Source organism: Arvicanthis niloticus, chromosome 16 (assembly GCF_011762505.2).
Source record: "Arvicanthis niloticus isolate mArvNil1 chromosome 16, mArvNil1.pat.X, whole genome shotgun sequence".
In the NCBI taxonomy this organism is placed as follows: Eukaryota; Metazoa; Chordata; class Mammalia; order Rodentia; family Muridae; genus Arvicanthis; species Arvicanthis niloticus.
In genome coordinates this window covers 9,592,870-9,616,440 of record NC_047673.1, presented here as the reverse complement: position 1 = coordinate 9,616,440, position 23,571 = coordinate 9,592,870, and the positions used below count along the sequence as shown (strand labels likewise).

The following is a 23,571-nucleotide window of genomic DNA, read 5'->3' as shown; positions in this document are numbered from 1 at the left end:
TTGGACATAGCCTGGTTGAACGAGCTTTGAACCCCGGAGACCCTTTAAGGCACGGTAGGGTGTTCAGTTCTGTTCCTAGGCGCCCTTGATAGAGCGCTGGGTTTGAGATAGCGGGGTTGGGGGGATGGGGGTGGGGTGGGGAACCCAACAGGACATTGCCTGTCAGGGACGGCAATTATCTCCCCATGCTCCTGGACTCCAGACTACTCCACAGGGTCCACATCTCTCATTAACCTGTACCTTGCAGACTACAGATGATACAGAGCCGCCCCTCTTTTTATGAAAGAAAAGAGAGTGGGATGTTGGGCCTTAGACGAGGTAACTCCATTTAACCTGCCACCCTCAGTCACGTAACACACAGGTAGAGGGCGTGATTAACAAGTCTCCACCTCCAGAGATTTAAATATTAATGAATTATCAAAAGGCCAGGGGCGTAGCTAATTAAGTTATTCCCTCCCCTTTCCCCCCTCCCTATAAAATTAGTCTCCCCTGGCTTTTGTGGGGCGGGGGGGGGGGGGAGCGCCTACCGCCTACATCCATTTACCATACCATGAACAATAAAAGCTTTGGAAAACCCGGACTCCACGTGTTGCCTGATCTGCCTGATCTGCCACCGCCAGGTTCCCAGCCTTTGGAAACTTGAGCCGCCCATCGCCAGCCCGCGGCTGTACCAATGTGGGACCCTCCGCCAGCGACGTGGGAAGCCCGCCCGGGACCCTGATGCCAGACTGCCCTGGGACCCGGCCACCGGATTCCCTCTTTCCCCCGCCCACAAGATTTCATCCCCACAGCCTGTGAGTAAGTGTTAACAAGTGTGTGTGTGTGTGTGTGTGTGTGTGTGTGTGTGTGTGTGTGTAACACATAACGGGGAGGTTATATAAAAGTGTCATATACTATGTAAGATGATCACACTGGGCCACCTATAACATTGAGACTCAACTGAGTAAGTCAAGTGCTTATGTGCCTCGCGTGGAGAAAAAGCCTTCTGGAGTTAGTTTTCAGAAGTATTTGTGTTACACTTTCTGTGGAAGAACACCCAACCACAGTAGGTAGGTTACCATATTCAAAAACATGGGAGACAGACTATAAAGGAACTGTTCCCCACACATAGCTCGTTTACCAATCACCATGGCAACCAAGTCTAGTCTGCACCCTTGAAGTTGTGGTGGCAGCTGGCACACCACTAACACCTGAGCAACTGTGGCCAGAAAAAAAAAATTTCTCCTCCAAAGACCAGGCTGGGTAGTATAAGCCCTAGGGTTGCTTTTAAGCAGTAAATTATTTGGAGAGACAGAGACACAGAGAGAGACAGAAACACACACAGAGAGACAGAGACACAGACACAGACACAGAGAGAGACAGAGACAGACAAAAGAAACAGACCAAGACAGAGACAGAGAGACAGAGAGACTGAGACTGACAGATGAGAGAAATAGAGACAAAGATAGCAACAGAGGGACAGAGCCATACAGAGAGACAGAGACACAGAAAGACAGAAACAGGAGCGCAGAAGAAATCTGGACACTGTGTACACTGGAAATAAGACTGCTGGTACATAACAAGATGCCGATGGACTCTCGTGATGGTTCTGAGTCAGTTGTTCCCGGAAGCTACCACAATCCCCGTAGAACCTGTTAGTCACAGTTAGAGCAACACAAAACTTTCCAGAAGAGACTTGAACTTGGAGGCAGCTAAGGTGGTTTGACTTTGGGGCCAATCTTATGAAAGAGCTACCCAGAAATAAGGAGCTACCGGGTAATAAAAGGCATACTCTTTACTTCCTTAAAAATCAAAACACAAGGGACTATCTAAAAACATCTCAATTCTTAAACAACTGTGAAATCCCAGACCTGCACGGCCCCTCCCCAGCATTGCCCCGGAGGGTCACCCTTGAGCACTATTTCAGACAAAGACACTCTAATGGCAACCCAATTGGGAAGCTTCTCCCCATGTCTCAATAGAGAAGGCTGTCCAGGGCAGCAGGTCAGAGCACTAGCGCCCCCATCATACAGTGAAGCCTGTCTGTACCAGGAAAAAATGGGGTGGGTTGGGGAGCAGGGCTCAGTGGAGAGCTGTCACTGCCTCGATGCAAAGCAAGAGGCCACTTCAGAGTCCCAGGGAAACTTCTATACATGAGCCTTTGTGAGTATTTAGATAAAGGAAAGCATTTGAAAGTTTCAGGTTTCCAGGAAAGGAGACATGCTGCCACCTTCTGGAAGAACCTGTAGGTGCTTAAGGGGAGGGGGTCCAGGCCCCTGGGCCAGTGGTACTTACTTTCCATCCATGCTGTGTTGGCAGGGTCGGCTGCCCACCGGGCCAGGGCACTGCCTTCTTGGCTGCCTTGATCACCGCTGGAAGGAAAGATATCATGAGAGCATGGATGAGCGTGGCAGTCAGGAGGGGCTGGGTGACCTATAGTACCCATGCGTGTGCACACACTGTGTCTGCCATGGATCTTCCCAGACACAACTGCAAGGGTCCCAAGTTCAAGTTTACACACATGAAGCCTATCAGCCACCACACACATAGCAGCATCAGAAGTGCCATCCTCTCTGTACAGCCTGGATGCCACACGTGATGCCACCTGACTGCACAAGGCCTCAGTCTTCTCTTCCTCCAGCATAGGCTGGCAGGAGGAAGGCACACAGGTCGCCACAGGCCTATCCACACCCACAGAGCTATAGTCACAGCCAGACAGGGACTGGGACTCTGTCTTACACAATATGAACGACTGTTGCACTTCCCACAGAGAATGACAAGAAAGGATTCACTAGACACAACGTGAATTGTCATCGTGAGGTCCCAACACACTGATGGGGTGGTGGGGTGACAGGCCCCAGGACATCCACTGCAGGCTGAGGCAGTCATACTGAAGAATTTGGGGGAAGGAGAAGAATTTGGGGGAAGGAGAAGTACAGAATTAGTGTGACCACACAGCAATACACAGAGGGCTCTGGAAAGCCAACCCAGGTAAAGAGAAGGAATAGACCCCACCCAGTCACTGAGGAACCTACCCAACCTCTCAGGGTAAGGACATACAGCCGAGGCCACTGCCTGCACTGCCCCCTTGGTTGTTAAAAGTTTTAAGTCTGTCTGTGAGATCTCAACGGAAGGGCTGAGAGTGAAGGTTGGTGAAGGTCTTCACTGTCACTCCCTTCTCTGGGAGTGATACACCCCACAGATGCCTGATACCAGACAGCATTGGACCCTTTAGGGACTGCTATTTCCTACTGAGACCACACCCAGTGGTCATGCTGCACAAAAGCATGACTCCTGTCCCTAATGAATGCCAGCCTCACCATGCTGAAAGAGCAGGCAATTTAGAACTTAGTAACTGCTAATTCTGTAAGGCTCCATTTAGCATACTTAACATTTCATGTATCAGGGTTAACTATGGGAGAGCTATTAACAGTAGAAAGGGAGACCATGGAGGGGAGACATATTAGTTGTATGTGGATGTGTGCACAGGGCAGAGTCAGGGACTGGTCCTGTGCCTAGTGATTGATGGGGAAGGGGACAGCAGACAGGTGAGGGCATGTCCACAGGGCCCAGATAGGAAACGCTCAGCGGGATGCTGGAGGATGAGGATGTACAGCAGACACCCACAGATGTGCACACTGGGCAGAAATGGTCCTTTACTGACCTGAGAGACGGGATTACATAGGGAAGGGAGGGCTCTTTCACTTTTTGAATAGTTATTTTGTTGTTGGTGGTGGTTAGTGATGATGTTGGTATGTGTACACATGTGCACATGTGTGTCTGTGTCATCATGTTATGAGCAGAGGCCACACACTGACATGTGCACATGTGTGTCTGGGTGTACATGCATGTTGTGAGTGGAGGCCACACACTGACATTGGGTATCTTTCCATCACTCACTACCTTATTTTATGGAACAGTATATCTTACCCGGAGCCCACTGATTCAGCTAGACAGGCTGGCCAGCAAGCCCCCAAGGGATTCTTCTGTCTCTGTCTCCCCAGTGCTGGGATTACAGGTTTGTGCCCTGCACCAGTTTTTATGTGGGGACTGAGGGTTGAACTCGTGTTCTCAAGACTGTGTGGCAAGCACTTTACTGACCAAAGCCATCATCCCCACTCTGGTTTAAGTTTTGGGATACAAGGCCATGTATAAGGTCTTTGGAAACAAGGTCTCACTACATGGCCTAGTCTAGTCTAGAACTTGTGACCCTTCTTTGCCTCCTCAGTGGGGTTGATTACTAACTTCCAATCAAGTATAGAACTACGGTTTATGAAAACACGGCCTTTGTGGGGCTGCTCTGTCCCTAATTCTCCATTCCCACCAGATGGGGAGTCCTCACCATGTGCTTATTTGTCTCTAGAAATTCCAGTGGCTTCTAGAATCTTAAGATTGGGGGGCTTTAATCCTTAAGGACTAAAGGGAAGACACAGGGGGTTAAGACCGGCCACAGCCATGCTGGTGTGACATGGCCTGATGAATGGGAAGAGACACTCTGGTCACCATCTCACAGGTTACACTGATGCTTCAGAGAGGGGGGACACTTTGAGGCTGTGGCACACTGAGGGCTAGAGGTGAGTAGGACCTAAGGCAATAGCACCTGAGGTTCATGATAGTGTCTTCCTGCAGCTTAGAATCCTGAGGGGCTGAGGCCAGCACTGAGGGAAAGGATGTTGACACCGGGGAGCCAGAGCCAGCAGAGATACCTGTGTGGAAGGTCCTCGGAGCTTAAGGAATTGCACTGCCCATCACCAGCAACTTCTGCTGCTTCTGTGAAAAGAAATGATTGACAGTGTTTCACAGTTGACTTCTGATCCTTACATTGTCATGCTTCTTCCTCACCAATGGGCTTGAGCTACCGCAGACTGGAAACTGATAAGCTCTTAGATAAAAATGTATTCGTAATAGAATCATGAGAGGATGTGAGATCCCAGGTCTGTGACACAGACTAGATGCGCGCGCACACACACACACACACACACACACACACACTATGTCAGACTGGGGAGGAAGTACAGTACATGTCAGGCTTACGTGGATACGGTGTCCCCTGTGGGGCTCACGTATGGAAGTCGTGGTCCCCAGTTTAAATGATCCAATCATGGAGGGAGACTGAACCATAAGGGCTTTGATGCCAACGGGATCACAACCAGACTTCTGGAGGTGAGCCTAGTCTGAGAGAGCCAGTCACTGGGGGTAGGGAGACCAGTGTTCTTGGGGGCTGTAAGGCCCCCACGAATGGAGGACCTCACCCAAGCCTCAGGAATTCGCAGCCACCCATTAACTGCATGACACTGAACTTGATGTAATCAGCAAGAGGCATATTTTAATCAATATACTGAGGTCAAGACCCATGACCCACGCAGGGGCAATGGGGTCTGACCCCTGGGCTTTGAAGGCAGAGAGAATTTAAAGCCCAAAACCACAACTCAGGGGGGGAACTACAACCCAGGGGGAGTAAAGGAGGGCTATTGGAGAGCACCTGTGGAAAGTTCCAGCCCATTATTCAGTTTGTGACAGGGTACAAGGAACAGGCTATTCTCTAAGAGCCTATACATAATCAGCCATCTATCTTGTGGTCAGCCAAGTTCCTGGTATCCAGGGTGCACAGGCACGCTAACTTGAACTTCCAGCTCAAACCCTATTCAACCTATCTTATGGTCAGTTTTTAGTTCCTGGTACCCATAGCCTTGGTCACGCTGTCCTAAACTCCCAGCTCTGAACTCTTATCTTACTTATTTTGTCTTGTGGATAGCTAGTTTCCTAGGACCCAGAGCACAGAACAAGCTGATCTGCACTCTTGACTCCATCTGTGGAAGGTTTAAAATTTTTTAACTCTTTCAGGGCCACCTTCTCAAGGTCTCTGTCTCTAACTGCTTCCTAAGTGCCATGGTACAAGTGGCTTTGCTCCGTTTATAGCGTCCACCACACGATGATGTCCTGCCTTCCAGCAATGCAGCCAGAGACCATGGGACGAACCCTCAGGAGCCATGAAACAGAGAAAATCTTTCTTCTCTTTAAATCACTCAGGCTCATCTCTGATTCACACATACACAAACTGTGCTCTCTCCTAGAAAAGGCAGCCCCGCAGGATCTGTATACAGTGTGTGCAGATGAACAGGACAGGCAGCCGGTCAAAGAGCAGGCTGGGAGGAGTGCAGACAGAGCCAGCTCAGAGGAGGGGCTCACAGGAGATGGTGCCATCATTTGGCACACGTGCGTGCATATGGCCTGCCCATCCTCCAATGGGCTGCATCCCTGCTCAGCGGCAGAGGGCCACCCCTGGGGAAAGCTGACTGGATGACCTCAGGCAAAGGCTGAATTCCTGGGCTGGTAATGCTGCCCATGAAGAGCCCTCAGAAAAGGACTTATTTTATGAGTACGTAATAAGCAATAGCTCCTAACACTTTCCAATCACACTAAAGCTGGCTGTAGGCCAAGAGGCTGAACCTGGTGCAGACAACATGGAGACCCCAACCACGAGGACAGTGCTGTCCTGGCCACAGGGGCTGCAGCCATGTAGTTGGATGCCAAACAGCACATGCAGCTGCCAGGTGTAAAACCTGGTGAGCAACACACCAAGCCCTGGCTACCCAAGCCACTAAGGTGGTTAATATTGGGTTGTCTTTCTAGGGAAAAATAGTGGTTTTGTTGGAACAGGGAGGATTAGCTAGGACTTATTGCATAGCCATAACCTATTGGTAGAAATCTGTATAATTAATATCAAGATGAAGTTATAATTTCTTAAATGGTACAAAATTTACTTTGATTTCAAATTTAAGGTTTTCATTGGTATGAGCTTCTTATTGATATAAAAGTGAGATGAATATTGATACTCTCATGGGCATTGTGCCTTATAACACATTTAGGAATACAAGGCTTAGACCCAGTCCTTCTTTAACTTTTTTAACTGATCTGGGACAGTTAGCCTATGAGTTAAGGGACTATAGCAAATTCATGGCTTTGAGTTTATTGTTAGGGTATTTTTAATATTCTATTTAGGAATAGCTGAGAGGAGTTAACAGACAACAGTCCAGGTTACCTTACATAGATAGTTGGTTTTCAAAATGTCAGAAGTCCATAGAATTGATGTTACAAATATTTCTATATTAATGTTCATTTTGATTAGAGACCTGTCTGCTCCTAACAGCTTCCTGTCATGGATTCTAAAAAGAAATTGAGCATCCTTGGAGTTACTCCAGTTCTGGGGTGACAGCCACTAGGCGAGAATTGCTTCTTTCCATCTACAGACAAATTACTGTCCAGTAGAGGACACACTTGCAGAACAGTCGACTGATTATATCTGCCTAGACAGAGTAATCAGCCCTTAATAATTCTGTATCACTAAGGTCTGTCAGATGATTCTGGGCCAGAAGGCTGAAGATTTGATGCTCCAACGTTCTGTAGTATAGGGACTGTCCAGGTTTCCAGCAGTCTCTATAAATTGGCTAAGTTTTAGAAGCTATGCTTTGTGCTTCCCATAATTTCAGCTAACTTAGTCATTCTGGATTTCTGAAGGGGTTGAAGACCTATAGTCTCATAGCCAATCCTGGCTATTTACTTTGAGAGAAAAGATCTGAGTGGATGGTTTTCAGCTGACATTCATTCTAAAGCCAAGGAAAAAGCCAGGTTCAGAACTAAGTGTTTTAGTTAGGAGAGATGACAGAGGTTCTGGTTAGTCAACAAAATAATGGACTGGGTATTAGGAGTATCTTGTACCTCACTGGTACAAATTGGCATAATTATGCTCTAATTGTATTTTGAGAGAAAAGTTTTATTTTAACAGGAAGGGTGATATGTAGGAGGAGCTAAGGGGGAAGGAGCACTGAGAGGAAGAGAAGGAGTAAGGAGAGGAGGAGAAGAAGGAGAGGAGAAGCTAGGTGATGAGAGAGAAAAAGAGGCGGGAGACAGGGAGGCAGATGTTCAAGTATCTCCACCAGTCAAAGATAGTTGATATATCTAGGTTGTGTATTGGGTTACACTTACATTACCAAACCTATAAAGCCTTTGATTAACATTTTTAAAAAAGTGTATAAATGCAAAAAGGGAAAGGGGGCATGGGATAGGGGTTTTCTAGGGAGGGGAATGGGGAAAGGGGATGGCATCTGAAGTGTAAATAAAATATCCAATAAAAAAAAAAAAAGAAAAAAAGAAAATGTGTTCACATGCCAGGCATGTGGCACAGCCACTCGGGGCAGCTGAGGCAGGGGCATCATGAGTTCTTGACTGCCCGAGCTGTGGGGTGAGTTCAAGGCCAACCTGGACAGTCTGGCAAGACCTGGTCACAAAATAAGAAGTCGAAAGGGCTGTGGACTAGGGTCACTGGCAGAGTAATTGCCTAGCATGCACAAGGCTCTAGTAGTTAGTACTGAGTACTGTACAGTACTCTAGCACTGGGGGGAAAGGGGGGTGTGAATCTATCATTTTAAAGAGATGAATAATTGAACACATTTTCCAACACTGCAGACAAATACCATGATGGGAGAGGAAAGACTGGGCACAGATTTCTCAGTCAGTGTGCCCTGTCGCCACGTGAAGTTTTGGGGTCGCATACCTTCCTCCTCTACAGACTCCGCTCGGATGATGACAGGACTGGAGTAGGCAGGCAGCAGCAATGGCAGGTTAGATGGGACAGCATAGCCACAGGGCACAGGCACGGAGTAACCACTGGGCACACGCAGGCCCACCCCTTCCTCCTCTGTGTTCGCGTCTGGAGACGGTGGCTGCTCCTCCTGGAACGGTGTGATGTCAATGACAGAATACGGGTTCACTTTTGTTGGGGCCACAAGCTTTGCAGGCTCTGCCTCGGGGGCAGGTTCGGCTCCAGTTCCATTTCCTGGAGGACGGAAGGATGCTATTTAGCAAACAAGGTGCATGTTGGGGGTTGGGGAGTGTATGTGGTCCCCGTGCTAGTAGCAAGGGCAGGGAGACCCTGTACCCATCCCCAGTGTCAGGACTCCCAGCATTCCCAGATCATCACAGGAGGTTGTGAGACCCAGATCCGTGGAGTACACCATGGAATGGGGAGCTGGCATCTCTCCTGGGCACAGAGGGAAGAGGCCCTGCACGGAGGTCCCCAGGACAATACATCAAATAAGGAGTCAAAGAACCACATGGAGAGACTTGGCCGGGGACAAAAGAGTGACCACAGTTGGGCTCGGCAGTAGCCCAGCCAGGTAACTCATCCCAGTTTATGTACCATGATGAAATGGCAAGAGACATCTATCAGACAATAGCAGGCATTTGTCTCTAAACAAGAAACTGGGGGAGGGGTTAGAGCAACAAGAATAGAAACTGAGGGGAAATATTACACAGTAGAGCTGATTCAGGGGCATCACAGAGACCCTGATGCCTACGGCCCCCAAAACTGTCTTTGTTGTGATTTATACATGAAGCCCGCCCCCAACCCAAGGCTCACAGGCTGAAGGCTTGGTCTCCAGCAGGTGGTGTTATGAGGTATAGCTGCATCTTGTACCCCATGGATGAGCTCTTAGCTGAATAGGATACCGGACGGTGGGACTGGGCTGGAGGAAGGGGTCACTGGGGTTGCGGGTGTGAGTCTTTGAAGGAGCTACCTTGTCTCCTCAGCTTTCCTCTCTCTTGGTCTTCCTGAGTGCCATCATGTGAACAGCTCTGTTTTGGCCTACGCTATAAGCCCTCCTGCAGGACCCAGGGCAGTGTGGCCATGTGACTGACCTGCAGGGGACGTGTTCTCGTCTGCATCTCCTGCATCAGCCCCACTCGTCCCATCGGCAGACGGGGCTTGCCGATCCGCTTCCGGAATTTCATCTCCACTGTCAAAGTCAAATAATTCTCCCTCGTCTTCATTGTTACTGGTGTCACATTTCACTTCGAGTTCTGGAGTTTAAAATAACACACATCACAATGCTGATATTTCTCTCTGCTTCCAGGAAGGCATTTGTAACCTCCCTGTGCAGGGCAAACCAACCCAGGAGAGAAGGCAGGAGGAGGTGGAGAAGCTGAGCTCGGTTCCTGCGGAAACGGCTGGCAGCCCTTGCTAGAAACAGCAGTAGGACTTTGGGTCAGCATTACAACTTCCCTTGGCAGGCCCTTCACCACAAGGTAGAAAAAAAAAAAAAAAAAAACAGAAAAAGGAAGAGAGGAGAAAAATCATCTCTCACATCTGAAATATGGGCCCTGACTTAGCATCTAGGAAAATATGGTCTCCTTGCCATACTGTGACAACTCGAGAGGAGAAAGACTTGATTTACTCACAGGCTCCTGGCCACAAGACAAGTCCTCCCTCTTGTTTTTCACAATGACACGCCTCAATCATCCCCTGGCAGAATGAGGTGCCACTGTAATGTTCACCCCACAATTAGAATGGTTCCAAACTGCTCTTTTGGCAGGGGTGCGAAAAGAGAGCATCGCTGAGAAAAACACATTTTATATCACATAGGGTTTGTCGGGACAGGGTTGTGTGTTCAGTTCACTTGCCAGGCAAGTGCACAGTTCTTGATTCCATCCCAGGTGGCTGCTTCTCTGTGTATGGGGTGGCATCTCTCTCCTTGATGAAAGGCATCTGCCACATGATTGTGGAGATACCCCCCAAACCAGCTGGTGGGTTAGGGAATATACTGTAGTCCATACGCAGCATGTATGGAAAAGAATCGCAGGCAAGCATTGGCAGTTCTTGTGTAGTCCTTGCTCCAGGCAGTGAGACATTCGACAGAGGCAGAGCCATCTGCCAGAGAGGACTTCCCTGTGTAATGGAAGATATGTGGATGAGGCCATCCTCCACGCTGGCCCCTGAATTGCAGGAGGAACAGGAAAGGGGGGGCAGGAGGCAGAGGTGTTGGCTTCTGGGATTTACAGACGGCAGGACGAAGGAAAAGATAGCCCAAGTGAGATTCTTGTTGAAGAGCCCTTTCTAGGGTCCAGAATCTTGGGAGCCTCCAGTTAGAATCAGACGATGAAGGAGAGAGTGAAACAAAAGTGCTAATAGCCCTCCAATCTGATATTCAATGCAGAGGAAGAGGAAGATCTCTGCTGATGGGAGCTGTAATAAATCTTTGGTGGTGGGAGCAGGGACAGAAAACATGGAAACCAGGCAATGCTCTGCACCTGAGCTGCTTTAACTGGCAAAGACTCTCAAGCTAGGAACCAGGAGCCTTTTGGAGAAACCTGGAAATATAACCACTCATGCTCCTTGAAACAAAAGCCAAGTGTCCTGGGGCAATCGGAGAAAGACATTCCGAAAGATCATGTACCGTCTCATGGACCATTAGGAATGCTTGGTTATTGCTGGTCCCTGTGAGTATCAGGGTCTGGGAGACTGAGTTATCAGAGGATGGATAAGTGTTACTGGGGCAACCAGACCCAAGCATAGCAACACTGGATATCCACTTACCAGATCAAATAGGATAGTATGGACAGGAGAGTTACGAAATAAGTTGGTTCAGCAGGGCCCCTGGGATTGGTTTTAAGGCCATAGTGGTCTTGTTGAGCCTCACACTAGGATGTGACCTTTACAAGGTAGGAGAGGCTCTGGCAGGTCTGACAGTGCAGACCAGCATGTCAGTCAGGCTCACGGAGGAGCGACAAGCAGAGCAGACAAGTGAGTCGTCCGGGTCATCCCAATGCAAATGGGGCAAGACTGTGTCAAGCCAGAATTCCCAGCAGCAAAAATTAACAAGAAGCAAAAACAAAACAAAACAAAACAAAACAAAAAAACAAAAAAAACCAAACAAACAAACAAAAAAACCCAACCAAACAAAAAAAAACCTGTGCTAGTGAGCTTCTGGAAGACCTGAGCGCTTGGACAGCCAACTGTGGAAGGCACAGATGACAAAATGGTACTGCTTGACCTGGGGGTGGAGTGTTGCCCCCTCCCCCACCGAAGTATGGGTTGTGCGTTTATAGGGAAGTATATTTGGTGGGGGAGGGGAGATTGCTCATCCAACCTTGCAGCCAAGTGTGGCTGACAAAAAGGTAATCTGGACAGCACTGGTCTGAAGCCTGTCAGAACCAGAACTCCAACAGCTGGGCAAAACTGGTCTTACCAGGATCCTCAGAGGCAGAAAAAATGTGCAGAGAGCTCAGGGGTAGCAACGGAGCCCCAGGAAGAGGAGCCAGGATGACTCGTGGAGATGATGACGGAGGTTCAGAAGAGGCGATGTCTCCCACCCACACTGCCATGCTCCATGTTGCTTCACAGAAAACAACTCGGATGAGAAGTCATGGGCCGAGTGTTATACCAGACCTTACTAAAGTGACACTGTGACCTTACTAAAGTGTTACCTTTGCAGTCCAAGACTGACCATCTGACCCTTGCTTAAAGAGACAGCAGAGGTCCTGCCTACCCCTACCCCATATAAGATGTTTCTAGTTCACATCCTTACAGCCAGCCTAGAGCCCAGTGGTCGGGACAGAGTGAAGCTGTTCTTGCCACAGCTCTGTGGTGGCAGTGTCACCCCTCAGTCATCCTCCCCCATCTCCTCACTCCTTGTGACCCCTCCTCTTCCCAATCACTCCTCTGTGCACTTTCATGACTTTTTTGTGTGTGACCCAGTGAGCGTACAACACTGAATAAAAGCTCTCTCCCCACTAGCAGGTGTCTGTGCCTATAAATACGCAAAAGTGAAGCTGGAATTTATTTTCGTATCCTATATTTCCAGAAGCCCAGAAAGTGAACTTCTAGCCTGAGCAGTAACCTGCACTGGAGTCTCCTTGTGCTGGTAATGGTCACTGCCTCTGCACTGGAATTTCCCTCAGTTGGCAGGGGTCACTGCCTCTGCACTGGAATCTCCCTCAGTTGGCAGGGGTCACTGCCTCTGCACTGGAATCTCCATCAGTTGGCAGTGGTCACTGCCTCAGCACTGGAATCTCCTATCAAATCATCTCACTACACCTTGGTGCTCCAGGGTATCTCCATGCCTTAGATGCTCTTTGTAAACAGCTGTATGCATGCATTTGTGACTCCCAGGTGTGACCACATAGGCCAGAGCTCACATGCGATAGACAGGGTAAGATAGACAGGACAGAGCCAAGTGACAAAGGTAAGCCCCTTCCAGGCCATGCCTGCCGGGTCCTGCACACAGAGGAATGGCCAGCCTCGTATGGCTGGGCTGTCTCATAGCTACTGCCCACCCTAACCTGCAGACTGTGCTATTAAGATTCCAGCACCCACCTCCTCCATTTGCAGAGTGGGTACCATAGCCCTTCTGTTAAGGGCACAGTTCTGACGTGATCACAAGAGAAACCAACCAGTGGACTGTCCTCTGTGTCTATCAACTGAGCAGATAGAGGACGCCGCCCAGTTTGGCCTTGAACTGCCCACAGCCAAGGAAGCAGGGAAGAACACTGTCCTAGTCTGCTCCCGGTGCTCAAGAGCTTGCTGGTTCCTGAGGGGACTCGACTGGTAGGCAGGGTATATTCCCAAATGGACCCTACACACCAGCTCAGGAGTGACTCGCACTGGACCAAGCAAAAACAAAACAAAACTTATGGAATCCAAGATGCTGAAGACAGGTGACAGGCTGGACACAGGCAGCTAGCTCACCTGCACCCAGGTACACAGGTACACCAGCCAGGGACAGTCAAAGCTCACGTCCCGTTTATACCACAAAACCAACCATCTCTTTCTTGATCCATGCCAAGTAGCAGCAATTTAGTGATTCCGGAAGCTGGAGTCTTCCAGCAGAATCCCCGAGGACTACAGGAGCCCAGGGACACCTCTGAGGAGGCAGATCCCTACCTGCAGGTACAGGAGGAGGGGAGGCCTCTCCCTGGTCCATGCTCAGCCTTGCCTCCTTCCTCCACGCTTGGACAGCATCAGGGGACAGGGGCCCCTGCAAGCAGAAACATTCAAGTTGGCATAGGAAACCTTCCCAGGAGACACCAGTCGGGGCTTTCTAGAAGAAACCTGCAACAAGGAGAGAGGTCACTGTCACTCCCAGCTGTAATGACAGAATTTACCATCCATTAGTTGCAAATACTTGCAAATCTCCCTAGTAGGGACAATCCAGAGCAAAACAAACAAAGGCTTCTCAGTGCTTCCTGGACTTCACCTTGAATCACAGCCAGGAACTTGTTTTGGAACCCAAGGCCCTGGCCAGAGCCCTCTTCAACCAACACCACGGCAGATCTTTGCCAGTCTCACACCATGTTCTGAGGCGGAGAGTTGACAACATAAACCAAACAGTTTCCCCTCTTCCTTCAGATAAAACTGTAGCAGCCTTAACAGAAGTTCCCAGGGGGAAAAGCTACAACTAATCCAGTACTTTGCAAGGCTGCTTAACTGATCGGAAGGAACATCAGTGACTAGACAGAGTCGGAATACTGCAAGTTATCCTGGGCTGTCTTAGCCCCTAACCAGCCGTTTGCTGCCCCCTCTGTATGTGACCTAATATCCTTGTGACTATTAGGTAAGTGCAGAACAGACAGAGTGGTGGTTTGAATGAAAATGGTCCCCACGGACCCAGAGGGAGTGGAACTATTAAGAGTTGTGGCCTGTTTGTGGAGTAGGTGTGGCCTTCTTGGCGGAAGTATGCCAAGGGGGCTGGACTTTGAGGTTTCAGAAACTCAAGCCAGGCCCAGAGTCTATCTTTCTTCCCACCGTCTGCCCATCCAGATGTAGAACTCTCAGTTACTTCTGTAGTACCATGTCTGCCTGGATGCTGCCATGTTCCCTCCATGATGATAGTGGACTGAACCTCTGAAACTGTAAGCCAGCCTCAGTGAAATGTTGTCTTTTATAAGACTTGCCTTGGTCATGGTGTCTTTTCAGAGCAATAGAACACTGGCTGAGACAGACCCCTAGCCTCTGCCACCCCAAAGATTAAGAATGCCATCGGATAAGATTTGAGGTCCACAGCAGGTTTCTCTACTTTGCTGTAACTCACCCACCTGAGGTAACCAGCTGCGCCTGTCCATAGCTTCCTTTGTTGCTACTATAAAACCCATCATGAAGCTGTTAACACACTGGGACACGAATCTGCTCCCAGCCATGGTCATTTGTATTTGGCACCAGAATATCCCCTCTGAGGTGAAAGCCAGCTTTTTCTGCTGGCAGTTTCTGTAAAACCTATTCCACATCAGGAACAATACTGACAGTTTCTTAACTACCTCTGAAGTCAGCAGGGCCAAGCTGGATGGGCTGCCTCTCTGTCCTGTCTTTGTTTTATGTGTTTCATCCTCTAGACACATTAGGAAAACTGAATTTGAGAAACAGTGTCTCGGGAGAAGGGGAGTCTGATCCATTCTAGACTCTCAGCACCCATCCTGGCTTCATCCAGTGATTACCTGTCACAAGCCCCAGATCAACACTCATCCTGGATCCCTCTTTGAATAACTCAACACTCATCCTGGATCCCTCTTGGGGTCACTCAACACACATCCTGGATCCCCCTTGGAATCACTTAACACTTATCCTGGATCTTTCTTGAAACCACTCAACATCCTCTCTAGATCCTACCAGAACAGTAGGAAGAAAAGCAAACAACTTTGAGACCTTCTCCATATGCTTCTGTTCCAGTATCGGGTGGGTGGATGCAATGCCCAGTGAGCGGCCTCTTCTGCCGCTGGCTCTCCACACACTTGCTGCTCAGTGACAAGGAGAAAGCTGGCAAAGCTTTGTCTCTCACAACATCTGAGATGCCAAACCAGCCCAGTGAATCACAGGCTTGATACTGGCTTTGGCACTTCCAGTAAGCCAAAACCGTGTTCTTAGGAAGATGGCTGCTGGTACCAAGCCCACCATCTGCCACTATACAGAGAATCCCTGTCTGCCAGTGCATGTGCTGATGTGAGCCTTTTGTTCCTGCCTCCATGCAACTTTGCCATGTGGCTCCGTCTTACCCGCAAGGGCATGAGAAGCTGCTTACATGCCCACCTGAGTAGGTAGGCATTGTCAGTGGGCACCTGTTGTCTCTGCTCTGGCACCGGGAGTCACTTCACCAGCACACAGCACTCCTGGTGCTGGCTTTCTCCATCATACATGTGGTGAGCCACAGCCAGGCTTGGCTACCTTACCGTTGATAGTATGTATAACTGCACCTCAGCTCTAAGGTACAGTTCACCTGTTACTTCAGATGAGGACACACTATAGCTTGAGGATCCGCAAGGTCCACCCAGGGCTACAACAAGGGCAAGTATTTTGTGGTAGAGCCCAAAAGTCCAGAGCCTAGGGTAGCTCAGAGTCCAAAGGCCCTTTGCCTTTCTGGTGGGATGATCTTATGCACAGTGTGAAGGTTGCCTTTGTGTGATTCAAATGTTGAGTCCAACAGAGAGCTGAGTACCCTCTGGACTTTGGTATTGTTAATCTAATTGCTTGGCACCTGCATCGTATTTTATAAACATTATTCTCCATCACCTTCTGATTGGTTTAATAAAAAAGCTGACAGCCTACAGCAGGACAGGAGAGGAAGAGCAGAACATCCAGGCAGAGAACTGTGAGGAAAACTGAGAGGCACAAGATTCGGCAGCCAAGCATGGAGCGAGCCAGACACACAAGGACTGAAAGAAAGGCAGCAGGACATGTGGCAAACACGAACCGGTAAAAACTGGTTGTTAAGTTCTATGAGCTGGTTGCAAACAAGCCTAAGCTATAAGGCCTAAGCATTCATAAAGAAATATAGGTCTCTGTATCATTACTGGAAGCTGGTAGGTCAAGACAGTCTGGAGATACTGTCCATGAAGGACCGAGACCTCTGTGTCGCAGGACACCGCATGCAGGTGGCAAGAACAAGTACTCATCTCAGTGAGAGGCACCTTGGAGGACACATACACACACACACACAGACAGACACACACTCATGCACATGCACATGCAGAGACACACACAAACACACATACATACATACACACACGCACGTACACACACAGACACATGCACACACATACACACATACGCACAGACACACACACACATATACACACATGCAGAGACACACACAAACACACATACACACACGCACAGGCACACACAGACACAGGCACACACCTACACACATATGCACGCACGCACGCACGCATGCACACGCACATATACTGCTGCCTTGCTAACTAACATCTGTGACTGATGTTCTGAGCACCTATTGCCCTGCCCCATACTTGCTGGGCACCCAATGGTTCCAACAGAAAAAGCAAAGGAGTTTGGGGGTGGCATTCTTCCTGGCAAGTGGTAGGAAGTCACAGGAAGCAAAGCACACAGCTGTGAGAAGGCCCTAGGCACCTGAGACTCACTGGATGGGGAGGACTGTCCACGATCACACTGCCTTCCCAATACAAACACAAGATGGCTAGAATGAGCACTGCCCACCTCCCAGAGCTCACATGACCTCATCTTGCCTTATTCCTGAAGCCAAAGCAGGCCTAGATTACTGCGGAGTCGGACTGCCTGCGGAGGACTCAGTTAGTCCTTTGAAAGAATGAACAGAGATGAGTGGCATTCTGTGAACACAAACCCAGGCCTGAGACGTACCCACTGCAAGCCTTCTGCCCTTGAGGAGCAGATGAGAGCAATCGGTAAGTACTTTGAACTCTATAGTCCAGAAAGGCTTGGACCAAAGGACCGTAGCCACTGGGTACCACTGAAAGTGTCCGGAGGTAAACCCAGGCGGATGCTGTCACTCAGCAGAGACTAGCTAGAATCCATAGTGGGAACCAGTGCCTGGGGGCTCTAGAGAAAAGCAAAGCCATCCTGCATGGGCCCTGTGCATCTCTGAGCTCACTCTACTGGTCTGTGAGGTAACCAATGGCAGGCGGCAAACACCCTTCCCGAAAGCAGGCAGAACGTTGCTTCCCTGTCTGGAATGTGTTTGGGAGCAGGCACATACCTGCAGGGGCACTGCGTGTAGGGCTGCCCCCTGAGCCCAAATGCTCACACTTGCAGCCATTCTTGCTGCGTGGGCTTTATGAATACTTAAAACACGTGTAAGAAGAGTCCAGCTGGCTCCCACCTTCCTGCTGGTATGACCAGTGCAGCTGGGAACAGCCAGTCCCCGGCTGTCAGCAATCGCTCATCTCAACAGCCAGCTGTGGGCCAGATCAAACAGCCTGGAACTGCTCAGGTAGAGAAGCAGCTTACAAGTCCTGCAGCCAGCACTGCCCACTGCCCCTGTCATCAGCATTGCCCAGTCACCTGGCTGGCACAGCCCACTAACCTCATTGGTGGCAATGCCTACCGACCCAGCCAACACCACCTCTGGGCCACTGCTTGTCTGCATAGCCAGGTGTTTTTCCTGTGCAATCCTTTCCAGAATGTTATGTTCTTGTCCTGAAACTGTGCAACTGTGCTCCTGGGTATACTTTCACTGTCTTGGCCACTTCTCTCTCTCTCTCTCTCTCTCTCTCTCTCTCTCTCTCTCTCTCTCTCTCTCTTTCTCTCTCTCTCCTCTCAGCCTGAGACAATGGCTATGCATTCTCACCTGGGCTCCTTGACATGAAATATGGTGTTAAGTAATTCCTAAGAACAAAGCCCTATTCATAAACTGATGAGGCACGACTCTGGACATGCTCCAGGTGAAGGTGACATTGAAGAGGCCACCAGTGAGAAGGGGTGACGGTTAAGGTGGCTCTGGCCAGCACAAGCTGGGCCATGGCTTACAGGGGCATAGCTGGTGGTCCTGGTCATCTGTAAGTTTGAGGAGACAGCCCCACTACACAGAGGAAAACCACTGACAATGTGACCAATGCACCAAGAAGTGTCTCCACTGCTGCAGCCTATGGCTTGTGCAGAGGCCCCCAAGCTGCCTCAGGTGTCTGCATCCACTGTGCTCCCAGGATCTCCTAACCCAGCTCCCCAAGATGGCTCTTGAATATCCTTCAGGGCTCAGCCACTTCGCTGTATATAGCATTAAAGCTCCAAACAGCTCAGCTCAGCTTCCTGGACCCTACCGCCCTCACAAGAACCCACATGCAAGAGGGCAGAGAAGGAGCTGCAAGCACAGCCCCAGCCGAGCACCTGAGCCGAGCTGCTGTCTGGCCTGCATTGCCACCCTCGCTGAATTCAGCAGTGTGCATTCTGTACACAGTCCCGGGAGGCTCCTGACAGAGGTGGGGGTCAAACAGGAGGAGGCATGCAGGCGAGGTCCCACTGCATTTGAAGATCAGCATACCAAGACGGTACTTTACCACTGAACAGTACTTTTCCTTGAAGCCCGCCTGGGGATGCCCAAATCGTGACCACAATTGACACAAACCAATAATGTCTCAAAGACTCATGTCATCTAAACAAACCCTAACTGTATACTGTTATCTAAATGTCTGTGCAGTTCTAATGGCATGTTGACTTGGTAATGCCTTTGCCCATGTTCTTCAGGAGACTGGACATTATGTTTGTAAAACAAAACAAAACATGACAGAATTCATCATTCAGAGGGCAGCAGTCACCAGACAGGCTCTGATCATCTGAACTGACAGTCTATGCCCATGTAGGCTTCTTGGGCAGCCTCTGCAGACAAGCCTTCCCCTGGCATTTCTGAGGGTCCCTTAGAAGTATATACTAGCCCCTGGCTGTCCATGGCCTGTAAGGACAGCCATCTAAGCCTGGAACTTGGACTAGCAGGCCTAGACCAAGAAAATATAGAACAGAAATGGGAAGTTCATGACCTCAGCAGCGAACAAGCCAGATTCAAAACAAACCATCCCAAAAGTCTAGTGGGGGCAGGAAGGAACCAGGGGGGGCGAAAGAGAGCTCCCTCGGTTGCTGCTGACCATGGGGATGCCCCACATACAATTCTTCAAACTCTTGGAAATATCCAGGGCTGTGATATGTTTCTGTACTTAGGTGTTCAGGAGCCAGCAAGGAAGAGCGCTTGTCCTGGTGGCCAAATGTTTGGAAACTTCATATCTGGCTGCAGGAGAGCCTCAGGTCCACCAGGAAGACTTCTTTAATAGACGGAGAGACAGTGAGTATAGGTAGACAGTGCTGCCCAAGCTGGGAACCAAGAAGGGAGCTGCCCAGCACGGTGGGAAGGAACATACCACCCTGAGAAGGCTGAAGACTGAGGGAAATGGTGGTGGCTGGCTACTGGAACTTGGGAGTGGGCAGCCTGGAGTTCCTGCTCAGGGCACGGTGGGTCTTTTTAGAACAAAGGGACCCATAAATGGTATAGGAGCAAGGTCCGCCTGGATCTGGGAGGGGGCTGACCAAGGGACAGCAGCATCCCAGGAGGTCTGTGTAGCTGCTGACAGGACGAAGTACCATCACGTGTTAGAGGCCAACACTGAGCTTCAGATCCTAGCTGGACTGTGTGTGGCCATAAGTGACTGCCACAATGGCTAAGTAGTAATGTTCAACCTGTTTGTTTGGGTGAACTGAGACTCGTGTATAGCCTGAGAAATGCATCCCCTCTGGTGGCCGTTAGCAGAAATCTCATTATGAATCAACACCATCCTGTTCCCATCCCACCCCTCCAGTTCAGCTGGGGACAAAGTTAGGAGAAAGATGGCATTACTGCAGTTTGTGGTAAGACACCCATCCCTGCACCCCTGAAGAGCGTGTCCCCTCTAGTGGCACTGTTAAGGATCTGCACCACCATCCATAAGCAGGTATCACTGCACAAAGAGCTCAGGAGACCCATCCTCTGCCCATAAGGAGGAAACACATGGGGACTCTCGCATGGGACCCTTGGGACAAAGGACCTCACTCCACAAATCAGCTGCTGACTCTTAGACACCAACCCAGCATTCGTCAGCAACCTGGGCCTAACCTGGTTATCAGAGACTACCTCCATGCATCAACAGACCCCTTCCCACCTGCTTCTCTTGGGTAGGCCTCTGGATGCTACACTCTGCACCCCGTTCTCCTAGCTCCGTGAAGCACAGAGTGATTTCACAAACCTGCAGCTTCAGTGTCAGCTGTATGTCTTAAGACCGCCTAATACAGTAACCTGGAAGGGAGCTACCCACTCCCTGTCTCAGGGAGGCAGACAAATCTAAATCTGGGCAACTGGTCCTCCTAACGGGCTTCTCTCCATAAACAGAACAGAACGTGGGGCTTATCTTCGATTCTCTTCTTTCTCTTAGACCCAGATCCAAATCCATGAGCAAAGCTGCTGGTTTTGATTCCTCATCTCCCCAAAGCTGGTTGACCACTAGCTGGCACTACCCACACTTGACCAGCAACTATGACCAACCAGCTCAGACTGGGCCTTCCTGTCCCTGCCTCTCCTGCACAGGGTCACTGCTGTCCTGCGGAAAGACGGACGGATGTGCTGAATGCGCATCCTGGCTTTCAGTTTCTCTTAACTCCAACCGTCCACCGCTGTCATTCAGACTCAGCAAGATTGGTGCACACATGAACTCAGAGACCTGCACAGGTTCAAGCCTGACAGGGTCCCAGTACTGAGAGGAGGAAGGAGACACAGGGTCCTGCCCCTAAGCAAGAAGCTGCTTGCAACGGATATCTGTTGGCAATGGGAAAAATAAGTTCTTTTCCCCAGGGGAGTGTCACTGGAACATACCATACCAACCACGCTGCAGGGTGGGCTCCATGGCCAGGAGTAGTTGGTGAACAAGGGGATTTGTTTATTTGTTTGAGCTTTATATTTCTTTTTTGGCTTTTTGTTGTTGTTGGTGGTCTTAGACATTTCTCATTTGTTTTCATTTTCTATTTCTGTTTTGAGAGACAGGAAATACAAAGTTGGTTGGTAAGGTGGTGGAGAGGAGCTAAGAAGAGTTGGGAGAGTGGGAAACATATACATACATATATATGTATATATATGCACACACAACACACACATATATATATGCACACACAACACACATATATACATATACATACATATACATACTTATATGTATGTATATATGTACACACAACACACACATATATATACATATATACATATACATACATATATATACGTATGTATATATATACACACACAACACACATATATGCACACATAACACACACATATATACATATACATACATATATGTATATATATGTGCACACACACAAATTAATTTTAAAAAGAGCACACCCCAAAGACAGGTTCCCAAGCTGCCCATGAAGGTGAGCCATCTACAAAATGGTATAGAACTGAAAGTCTCCCAAGGTGACAGGTAAGTTCAGGCAACCTCCTTCCTCTCGCTGTGGTCTGCAGGTCACCAAGCGTCTTATCTTCTGATGACCTTATGTCTAGACACAATGGAGGGCGGATGTGGCTCTTCACAGTCACAGCCCTCCCACCCCCTCAGAGAATCACTGTGGAGACCACACATCCTGGAAAACATAAATCTCGCTTCCCTGCTACAAGTACCTATGATTATTTTCCCAATTGCTTTGGTTGCTTGGCAAAACCCTGCACTTTCATTCCTTCCTGTGAACTCATCCAAGGCCCTGCATGTCTGGACTCTGTTCCAAAGCAGAGGACCTGCCCGTCTGGGCCAGTGCCCTAGGCCCTGCTGCATTCCTCCGCTTCAGACCCTGGGTTCCAGGCTGTACGTGGAGAACCCTATCAGAACCAACAGAGTTCAGTCTTCGGCTCTGACTGAAAATTGGCTGCTCTACACAGCATAGGACCATGCCTTCGGAGCCGGCCTCTCCCACAATGCACCACAGAACACAGCTGCAGCGAAGCTTCTCTGGGGGAACTGGAGGTACCCACGGAGCTCTGCCACTTGGCTCACTGGGCTGCTTCCCCCACCCCACCTCACCTCACCCCCACCCCTGTTGAGTCAAGCGCTTGACAGCAAAGCATCAATCAGTGTTCCTATCACTTCTGAAGCCAGAAGGCTGCCCGGTGCCAAGAAGCAAACTGGCCAAGCCCACACAGAAAGGCTTTCTCTGCAGGGCCTCAATAGCACCCCACCCATGTGACCCCTGACCCAGTCAGACTTGGGCCCACACACTGTGAAGATACACTCCAAGGGTTCTCACACACAAACCGAGGCTTTCGGAGATGGGACCACTCAGCTGTGAAATCCCCTGGACACATCCACACTTGGTCCTCAGCAGGTCACCATAAAGGATCCAACCGGAACTAACATTGTATAGCACAAGGCCTGGTCTTATGGGTCAGCCCACTGCTTCATGGTGCCGACACCTCACCATTTATCCTCGTCAGAGACTGGGCCTTCAATCCTGAGCGTATAGCTCTAGAATGGGCACCAAAGACTACTTCAATTCATTAATTTCATATTCTTTAAAGAGAGCCAGAAACCAAACTGAAATTGTGACTCTATTTTCCTTCAAAGGGGGGTCTGGGGGGCATAGCTATAGGCCTGGCTAGCTGGCAAAAACCCTAACTTTAAATCCTAGCACCGAAAAAATAAAAAAATAAATAATAAAAAAAAAACAACCAAAATACAAAACAAAACAATATATACATACATTTGTTTCCTGGGCCTCTCCCGTGTAAATCTTTTCTCTTTCTGTTTTGTTTTGCTTCACACTGTAGCCCAGGCTGGCCTCCAGTTTGAAGTGAACCTCCTGTCTCTATCTCATGGATGCTTGAATTACACGTGTGAGCCATTACACCTGACTTAATACAGTCTTAATCATCCACGCCAATGAGACGAGATGAGAGAAGACGCCAGCTCAGCTTAAACATCACCTATGACTCCTCCGGAGTCTTCAGTGCTGTATCTCAAGGCAAATGTCCGAAGTGCTTTAAAAAG

The 23,571-nt window shown here is 49.3% G+C and overlaps 1 protein-coding gene across 2 annotated transcripts in view; it reads right to left on the bottom strand.

The window, feature by feature from the left end:
• Positions 1 to 23,571, bottom strand: part of Arhgef10 (Rho guanine nucleotide exchange factor 10) — a 100,766-nt gene that overhangs the window by 72,784 nt on the left and 4,411 nt on the right. For both annotated transcript variants that reach the window (XM_034520282.2, XM_034520280.2), the window contains exons 2-6: positions 13,697 to 13,864; positions 9,676 to 9,837; positions 8,534 to 8,815; positions 4,686 to 4,749; positions 2,275 to 2,351 (exon numbers count right to left, since the gene is read on the bottom strand). In XM_034520282.2, the coding sequence (XP_034376173.1) occupies positions 2,275 to 2,351; positions 4,686 to 4,749; positions 8,534 to 8,815; positions 9,676 to 9,837; positions 13,697 to 13,736 (625 nt within the window). In that variant the 5' untranslated portion in view covers positions 13,737 to 13,864. The remainder of the gene's footprint in view (positions 1 to 2,274; positions 2,352 to 4,685; positions 4,750 to 8,533; positions 8,816 to 9,675; positions 9,838 to 13,696; positions 13,865 to 23,571) is intronic.